The 9,616-nt window shown below is 45.4% G+C and overlaps 1 protein-coding gene across 1 annotated transcript in view; it reads right to left on the reverse strand.

Moving 5' to 3' along the window:
* LOC309550448 (uncharacterized protein) overlaps positions 1 to 9,256 on the reverse strand; it is a gene marked incomplete at both ends in the record, with an annotated part of 57,242 nt that extends 47,986 nt beyond the window's left edge. The window contains 2 exons of the mRNA XM_082250826.1: positions 5,833 to 5,854; positions 9,183 to 9,256. Of these exons, the coding sequence (XP_082106952.1) occupies positions 5,833 to 5,854; positions 9,183 to 9,256 (96 nt within the window). The remainder of the gene's footprint in view (positions 1 to 5,832; positions 5,855 to 9,182) is intronic.
* Between the last annotated feature and the right edge of the window lie 360 nt (positions 9,257 to 9,616).

Here is a 9,616-nt window from a genome sequence, read left to right on the forward strand (position 1 = left end):
CAAAAATCCAGTTCTCTTTCGTTCCTTGGCAGACAAAACTTCATATCTTCTTTGCAGTTACAAGGAACAGGGTCACAAGGGTAAGTGGTCTGGGACAATTTTGGTGAACTCTTCTGTAGTAGGGTGGTTAAGGACAGTATTGAATGTGCTTTTAGACAGGGTGTTAAGTGGGAGAGATATCTGCAGTGGATGATCCTATAAATTGCAATAAGCTTGTTTGTAGTGTCAGTCTGCCCTAGGCTGTAACAGTCATGGCCCGATTGGGTGTGTAGTGAGGGGAGCAAGTGTCCACTGAGGATGAGCATTCAAATCTCACCCATGTCCTGCCCTGATCTGGCCACCTATGCCCAAAATGATGATCATTAGAAGGCCAGTAGCAGAATAAAGATGATTGATGTTAAAATGGCAAGGCTAGAGAAGCAGGGAGCATCTGGTGGAGCCCATCCGGGAGGTGAGGGAAGGTGTATGCCGCTCCTTGATGCCAGATAGTGATTGATCCCGGCGTCCTCCCCCGGAGAAGATCCCCCTGTTTAATACCCGCACAAACTACAGCCAGGGATAGAGAAGTGGTTTGGAGGCCCTATGAGCCGGAGACCCGGAGAAGCAGTGAGGCGAGAGCCGTCTGATAGACGCCGGGAGGAGACGTGTGCCCAGCGTGTTCCCGGAGACTGGCGTGAACCGGCATGCACTCCTAGGCAGAGTGGAGAGCCTCACTGCATACAGCTCAGGTGGAGGAAAGCCCGGTGCAGTTACCAGGAACAGAGCAGAGCTCGGAAAGCTGCTTTTCCTTAGGTAAGAGAACTCTGAGGGGCGGAGGTGGTGAGAGGGGTTAAAAACCCTCATTCTTTGTCTTGAAAAGAGGAATGAACACTGTGACCCTAACCCAGGGCGTTGATTATTGAACTGGGAGTTGAGTGAGGTTTGTGGGGTGAAGAGGAAAAGAAAAAGATTCCAAGGGAACTAAAATACCACCACACCTCCCCATATACTAAAGACTAGCAGAAGCCAGCCACTTTACAGAGATGCCATAAGGTATCATACAACCTGTGGAGCCCTACTCCTGTCCTTGTTGGGCTACGTGAGTGGCAATGGGTTAACCTGTTGTTGTGATAAGTGTATGGCGAGGGAATTCCTTACCAGAGAGTTTTTTTATTTATTTATTTTTTTAAGGGAGCAGGTGTAGAGGTGAAGAGGAAACTAAAATTAAAGGCTATAAGCTCAGGTTGGACAAAACAGACATTGTAATGGTAAAAGCACTGAAGTAATGAAGAAACGTAAGTGTTTAAGAAAGACAAACCTATACATAGTCCGGATCTTAAAGACCTCTCGCGCTCTAGGACTGTTTGTCCCTCTCATATACTAAAGACCAGCTGAAGCCAGCCACTTTAAGGACACCTCATAGGCACAGCATACTGTATTATATATCCAATGGAGTTCCCCTCTGGTCCTTTCCTAATTGGTGAAGAGTTAACCTAGTGTTATAACAAATATTGGGCAAAGTACTTTCTGGACAAAGTCTAAACTATTTTTAGTTCCTCCTCGCCTTTATATAAACCTCTATTACAAGCTCAGTCTGGACAGGATAATCACTGCAATCCCCCCCCCCCCCCATTTTTTTTTTGCCATTTTCTCTTCTCTGGAGCCATAACGTTTTAACTGAAGAGGCCCAATAATGAGAAATCGTCCAGCTAAAGAAGGGGGAGGGAAAGCCACAAAAATAAGTGCCAGCCCAAGGACTATCAAAAAGTACATGAGTACGGTTAGCCTTAAGGTGGCAAACTGGGTCTATATTAAAACAGAACAGTGAGTAATAAAAAGGTACTGCACCAGAAAACAACAAAGGAAACTGTTATAAGTAGCCCCAATGTCTCTAAGGATAGTGTGCAGATGGATAAAGATACTGAAATAGGAGTGGAGGAAGAGCAAAGATCAACTATCCACAAAGGTGGAAATGGCAGATGTTTGCTAATTTGGAATCATCTATTGGCGCTTTTCCACTGCATGGAACCGTACCGGTTCGGCGCGCTTTTGTGCTTTTCCACTGCTGGTACCGAATGGTATAGGGTCGGAACGGTTCGGTACGGTATAGGTTTGCTTTTCCACTGCATGGAACCGAACGGTACGGTACGGCTCTGAAAAAACAGTACCTACTCGATTGTGATTCCAACAGGTACCAAACTGGTACCATATACCACAATCCTTTGCATGCAGTCACTACTAGCCACTGATTGGTCAGAGAATCACACCCACCCTGTTGTTATCCCACCCACTTAACTTTAGTACTACTTTAGTGGAAAAGCAAACCTATACCGTACCGTACCGTACCGAACCGTTCCGACACTATACCACCAGCAGTGGAAAAGCAAACCGGGCCAAGCAGGGCCGAGTAGAGCTGAGCCGGTACTAGCAGTGGAAAAGTGCCATATGAAAGCTGGGCTGGCAACCTTACATGGGGATTTAGGTCAAATTTTGGCAAGAGTGGAAGAAACTGAAGGTACAATAGATAAACATGCAAAAGTTAAAAGAACAGATGGGGATGATTCGGAATGAACAACGAAATATGTTCTATAAGATGGAAGATCAGGAAAACAGAAAGAAAAGAATTTCAGAATCCGAGGTTTACCAGAAATAGAGAGAGGAAGATCTGGAAGGGATGTTGGAACGGGGTTTAACCTTCTCCTCTCACAGAGTTAGGGGGAGGGGAGGGAGAGGAAGTAAAACTGTGGCAAGAAGTGACCAAGAAGAAGAAAACTGCTAAGAAAAAATAAAAATATAAGGACTAATGATATATGGTCGATGGGGTGTTGGGGAGGCAATATAAAAAAATTGGAAAGGAAATAAGAAAACCAGATGGGACCACGGGTTACAACTGAGAGGGGCGGGGAGGCTGGGCGAACAGAGACAGAGCCCAACCTCTTGGGTTAAAGTCAAATAGGGGGAGGGAGGAAGTAATTCGACTAATGGGCCCTATTAGGTTAGGGAATAATATTATTATTATATATATATATATATATATATATATATATATATATATATATTATTTTTGGGCGAAGGTGTGGGGGGGGGGAGTAGAGAGGGAGAGTTAGAAATGACCCAATAGAAACAGTTAATTTGTTTGATTCTGGAGAGCCTTGGCTTGGGTCCCTGGACCTTTATAGTGAGGTCTTATATCAAAGGATCTAGATCCTGTATAATCCGTATGACAGATAGGAGGAAGAGATGCCAGAATAATCCCAATAGATAGACAGTCAACGTATCCACTCTTGGGGAGTCTTGTTTCTTTGGAACTTGTTCGGTAAGTCTAGTAGTGTTCAGGTACCCAGACTTTGTCTTAAGATATATGGCAGGAGAGAAGGAGGGAGAAGAGAGATCAGGGAAAATCTAATAGGAAGACAGTCAATTTCTTCGTTTCTGGGGAGTCCCTTTTTGTTCCCCTGGACTTTTATTAGCTATAACTTGTTGCCAGATACCAAGACAGTATTTACCACCTAGGATATATAATAGGGGAGAAGGTAGAGGGCCAGATGGGACAGAGAGGGAGGAAGAGAGAAATAGTGAAGAATGCCCAACAGAGAAATGACAGCGGTTCATTTTATGACATAATGTCAGAAGTATGAATTCACCAGAAAAGAGGCATAAAATAATGAGGGAAATCGAACATCTAGCCGCAGATATAGTGTTCCTACAGGAGACAGATTACACATGCATCAAATATTAGGCTATATTCTAGAGACCACCCTACATGGTACTATGCAGACTCCCTGGAAAAAAAAAATAAATAAAAATCAAAGGGGTAGCCATTGGGTTAGCTGGGGGGCAGAGATTCTCCTTGGAAGAAAGGATGACAGACCCTGAGGGGAGATTCCTTTTTTTGAAGGGGAAACTATGTGAGGAGGTAACATTAGTAAATGTTTACTGCTCCAATAACAATCCAGTGGGCTATCTGAGGAAGGTCCTGGGAAAATTAATGGGCTTTAGAAAAGGAGGCATGATTCTGGATGGTGACCTCAACTTTTGCCTCAATCCTGAGGTAGATTGTACTTCGCATGTGAAGAGGAACAGAATGGCACAGTTAAGGATGATAAAGAAAAAAACTTCCAAAGCCAACTGTCAGACATGTGGCGAATATTGCACCCGAAAGAACGTGCTTATACATTCTGGTCAGCTGTACATGGGACATATTCTAGGACTGACTATATGATAATCGATCATAGATTGATAGAACGGGTGACCGGGACGAGGGTTGGGGTTAGAATTTGGTCAGATCACGCCACAGTCACAATGAGGTTGAAAATTTCTGATGGGCAACCCAAGATGAGCTCTTGGAGAGTAAATGAGGAATTAATAGTAGATAAAGTATAGTGGGAGGAAATAGAGAAAGAGTTGGTGTTCTACTATCAGATTAATGAGAGGGAGGAAACGTCAAAGGATATTCTCTGGGAGACCCATAAAGCAAATATATGGGGAATCTTAATTCTCTCTTTTCCCTTTGTACTCCTTTAGAAATTAAGAACAAAGATAGATTACTAAAAGATCTACGAGTTAGAACAAATCCATAGGAGAACACAGGAAGTAGAATTACTACACCTATTGGTGGTAAAAAGAGATGAACTAAGAGAGCTACTGGAACAGGAAACCAGACAGGCGTTTAATAGTATTGCAAAAGAGCGATAAGTGGAGAAATAAAATCGGAAAAAACTTGGCAAGGATCCTAAAAGAAGAAATCAGTAATTCTATAGATCGGAGAAAAGGAAAGGAAAAAGTGGGGAGATGGTGCATTCACCATCTGAGATAGCAAGGGAGTTCCAGAGTTATTATGGAAATCTTTATGTAGTAAGAAGAGAGGAGAAACAGGATAACTAGTCAATCTAGCTTCTCTAAGGTATTCCTTGATTTTTCAAGTTCTATTTAACTTAAGTGCAGGAGGAAAAATTAGATCAACTTGAAGTACAAATCACTGAGGAAGAAATAGGAAGAGAGTTAAAAAAATACTACCTTAGGTAAGAGCCCAGGGCCGGACAGATTTACAATTAATTATTACAAGAGGTTCAGTAAAGTGCCGATACCAAAATTAAAAGAATATATAAACGATCTAGGATCCCAATACGAGATGAGCAAAAATGCTCTTTTGGCATCCATTACTGTCATTTTAAAAGAGAAAGATTCTACACTATGTTCGCGCTATAGACCCATTTCACTTTTAAATGCAGACATTAAACTCTTTACAAAAATAATAGCAACAAGGACGAAAAGGCTGATGGTGTAATGGGTACATAGGGACCAAGTGGGATTTATATTGGGGAGACAGGGAAGGGACACTGGGGTAAGAACTGTCCTAGATTGTAAGCTCCTTGAGGGCAGGGACTGATGTGAATGCACAATGTATATGTAAAGCGCTGCGTAAATTGACAGCGCTATATAAGTACCTGAAATAAATAAAAATAAATTAAAAAAATACAACCGATGGTTAAAAATGGGGCTCCTGGGTTGATCCTGTCAATAGATGCTGAGAAAGCATTCGACAGGGTCAACTGGGAGTTTATGTTAAGAACTTTGGAGGAGCTGGGCCTTGACCCGAGAATGATGGCCTGGATAAGAACATTATATAGTCATCCGTCAGCAAGAGTAAAAATGAATGGGACATACTCAGAACCATTTGAAATGGATAACGGAAAAAAACAGGGCTGCCCCCTATCGCCGATGTTTGTACTATCTTTAGAACCCTTGCTGGCAACAATAAGAAGCCCTGATGTAAGAGGGGTGGTAGTTGGGGGTGAGGAGCATAAAGTAGCGGCTTTCGCAGACTATGTGTTGCTCTACATCAAGGATTACCTTGCAAAATTTGATGAAAATTCTGAGAGAATATGGAGATTTAGCAAATTTAAAAATTAATCTTTCAAAATCAGAGATTCTGGGTATTAAAGTATACAGGTGGAAGATAATTTAAAACACTAATTCCCTTTTTCGTGGAAAAATGCAGAATTGAAATACTTAGGAATTAAGGTAACAATCAACCCCAGAAAGGAATTAAGGTAGCCTCAACCCCAGGGAAAAAAAAATAAAGTATAAAGCAAATTATATTCCATTATTAACCACTTAAGCCCCGGAAGATTTTACCCCCTTCCTGACCAGACCCCTTTTTTCAACTTGGCACTTCGTGACTTTAACTGACAATTGTGCGGTCATGCAATGCTGTACCCAAACAAAATGTACGTCCTTTTTTTCCCCACAAACAGATCTTTCTTTTGGTGGTATTTGATCACCTCTGCGCTTTTTTTTTTTTTGCGATAAAAAAAGCGAAAATTTTGAGAAAAAATTACATTTTCAAAAATATCCAATATATTCAATTTATGTCATATTTTTTGGCCAAAATGTATTTAGCTACAGGTCTTTGACAAAAAATTTTTCAATGTGTGTATTTTTATTGGTTTGCGCAAAAGGTATAGCGTCTACAAAACTATGGTGTAAATACTGAAATTTACGCAGCTTTAATTTCTGACTGCCTATCTCATTTCATGAAGTGCTAAAATGGCAGGGCAGTACAAACCCCCCCCCCCCTCAAACTACCACTTTTTGGAAAGTAGACATCCTAAGGAATGTCCTGAGAGGCATGTTGAGCTCATTGAATATTTCATTTTTTTGTCACAGGTGTTTGAAAAATGACTAAAAAAAACCCGGAATTTTTGTAAAATCTTACCGTAAAATTCCTTTCTCTGAGTCCTCCGACAATTGTCCCCGCCCACTCATTAAGTCTTCACCAATGGGGTATTGATTTAATCTCCATAGGAGTAGCTAGGCACAAGACTTGTTAAAAACAAAGCATTTACATAGACACACCTATGGGGCTGTCCCACTGGTCCAATACCCCCTGCCATCAGCATTCCCAACTCAGTTTGGTAGCAAGCAGTTAAGTCCATAAGAACCCCAATAGAGGGGCGGGGGCGGCGACTGTCTGAGGACTCAGAGAAAGGAATTTTACGGTAAGATTTTACAAAAATTCAGTTTTCTCTTACGTCCTCCGACAGTCGCCGCCCACTCATTAAGTCTTCACCAATGGGGATGTCCCAAAGCAGTGTAGACATGAGGGGTGGGAAACGCGACCGTCACAAAGGCAACGCAGCACCCACGTCAGAGAAAGGAACCTTATGTGAACCGCAAGGTAATCCTCTGGGAAACAGAAAAGCTCAACAGGAACAACAACCCAGGAAGCAAATATCCAAAGGGGGAGGAAAAAAAACAACAACCCCCAACAGACAAGGCAGGCAACGACCTGACCCCATCAAGGCACTGCCGCACACAGAACTTTGCAGCCAAAGGAGGCATCTGCCGATGCCAGAACATCAATTTTGTAGAACTTTGAAAAGGTGTGCACTGACGACCAAGTCGCAGCCTTGCACACCTGGGCCACCGAAGCCTGATGCCGGAAGGCCCAGGACGCACTCACTGCTCTAGTAGAGTGCGCCTTGACAGGGAAGGGTGGCACCCGTTCCTTAAGCGAATAGGCCTGAACAATTGTCTGTCTGATCCATTTTGAAATGGTCGCCGCAGACGCAGCCATACCCTTTCGAGGGCCCTCAGGAAGGACAAAAAGAGAACCTGACTTCCAGAAGGATTCAGTGGAGGACCGGTAAACCCTGATAGCCCTGACAACATCTAGAGAATGCAATGCAAACTCCTTGATGTTTAGGATTCGCACGAAGCGAAGGCAAAACAATGGCCTCGTTGAGGTGAAAATCAGAAACCACCTTCGGAAGAAAGGACTAGTTAGGTCGCAAGACCACCTTATCCCTATGAGCCACCAGGTAAGGGGAGCGGCAAGACAAGGCCGCCAACTCCGACACTTTGCGCGCTGAAGTGATCGCCACCAAAAAGGCAAAGAAATTTCCCTGATGTTTTCAAAGGGAGGACGTTGTAAAACGGACAGAGCTAAGTTCAAGTCCCAAGGAGGCAGAGGCTCCCTCCGAGGAGGGGCCAAGTGACGCACACCCTGAATAAAGGTACAAATCAAAGAGTTCGACGCCAGGGGGGCGCTGAAAAAGGACGACCAGAGCAGACAGCTGGCCCTTAATCGTGGTCAACGCCAGGCGCTGATCCACACCAGTTTGCAAGAAGGCCATCACCCTCGCCACCGAGTAGGCACAAGGAGAGAAGCCCCTGGATTCACATCAGGCGAAATACGCCTTCCAAGTACGGTAATAAATCTTACCGGAAGAGGCCTCTCTCGCTTTTAGCAGAGTAGGAATGACCTCAGAGGAGAGACCCCTGTCTCTCAGGACCTGGCTTTCAACAGCCATGCCGTTAAAGCCAGTGACTGTAAAGCAGGATTGAAGATCGGTCCCTGCGACAACAGATCGTCTCATAACGGCAGCCGCCACGGAGGCTCGACGACCAGTTGAACGATGTCCGCGTACCAGGACCGAAGTGGCCAGTCCGGGGCCACCAGAATCACCAACCTCGGTTCCGAGACTAACCTGCACAGGAACTTGGACAGCAACTGAATCGGGGGAAAGGCATATATTCAGATGATACCGGTGCCAAGGCACCACCAGCGCATCCGATGCATCTGCCAGAGGATCGCGTGTTCTTGCCTCGAACTTTCCCATCTTTTTGTTCAGCCGGGACGCGAACAGATCCCCATTTCACACAAAGCATTTGAGACACCTCCGGGTGCAGGGACCATTCCCCCTGGTCCAGGGTCTGGCGGCTCAGATAATCGGCCTGCCAGTTGTCCACACCTGGAATGTGAACTGCCGAAATCACTGGGACGTGAGCCTCGTTCCAAGACAGAATACTGGTCACCGCCTGGGCCACCCGGGCACTCCTGGTGCCCCCTTGGTGATTGATGTAAGCCACTGCAGTGGCATGGTCCATCTGCACCCGCACAGGGCAGCCCTGAAGACGATCCGACCAATGGAGCAGGCACAGCCTGATCGTTCTCAATTCCAGGAATGATTATCGGCAGGGACGATTCCTCCACCGACCACGTGCCCTGGGCAGACGGGTTGCCCAGGACACCACCCCAGCCCGACAGGCTGGCATCCGTGGTAATCACTGTCCACAGCAGCGGCCGGAAGGATTTTCCCTCCGCTACGGCAGGGGACTGGAGCCACCACAGAAGATCCAGTCTGATCTGATGACTCAGAGACACCCTCAGGTCCAAGGACTGAGGTAGCCTGTCCCACCTGGCCAGTATCTCCACCTGGAGAAACTGCGTGTGAAACTGTGCAAACGGTATCGCCTCAAAGGCGGACACCATTAATCCCAGGGACCGCATACAGGTCCTGAGTGACGAGGATTCGTTGTCCCTGAGGGACCTGACCTCACTCTGCAGGGTCCGGAGCTTGTCCTCCGGCAGAAACACCTTCGCCTGGGCGGAGTCCAAGACCATTCTCAAGTATGGGAGACGAACCGAAGGAGACAAAGTCGACTTCTGGACGTTGATGGTCCACCCCAACTCCTGGAGCGTCTGAACCGTAGTGGACAGATTGCCAGTCAGAGCCTGCTGCGCACTTGACCTTAACAGGAGATTGTCCAGATATCCCAAGATCGCAATTCCCTGTGCCCTTAACAGGGCCAAAACAGGGGCCAGCACTTTGGTAAACACCCTTGGAGCCGA

The sequence above is a fragment of the Pelophylax lessonae genome (assembly GCF_965119305.1).
Source record: "Pelophylax lessonae genome assembly, chromosome: 3".
Classification (NCBI taxonomy): Eukaryota; Metazoa; Chordata; class Amphibia; order Anura; family Ranidae; genus Pelophylax; species Pelophylax lessonae.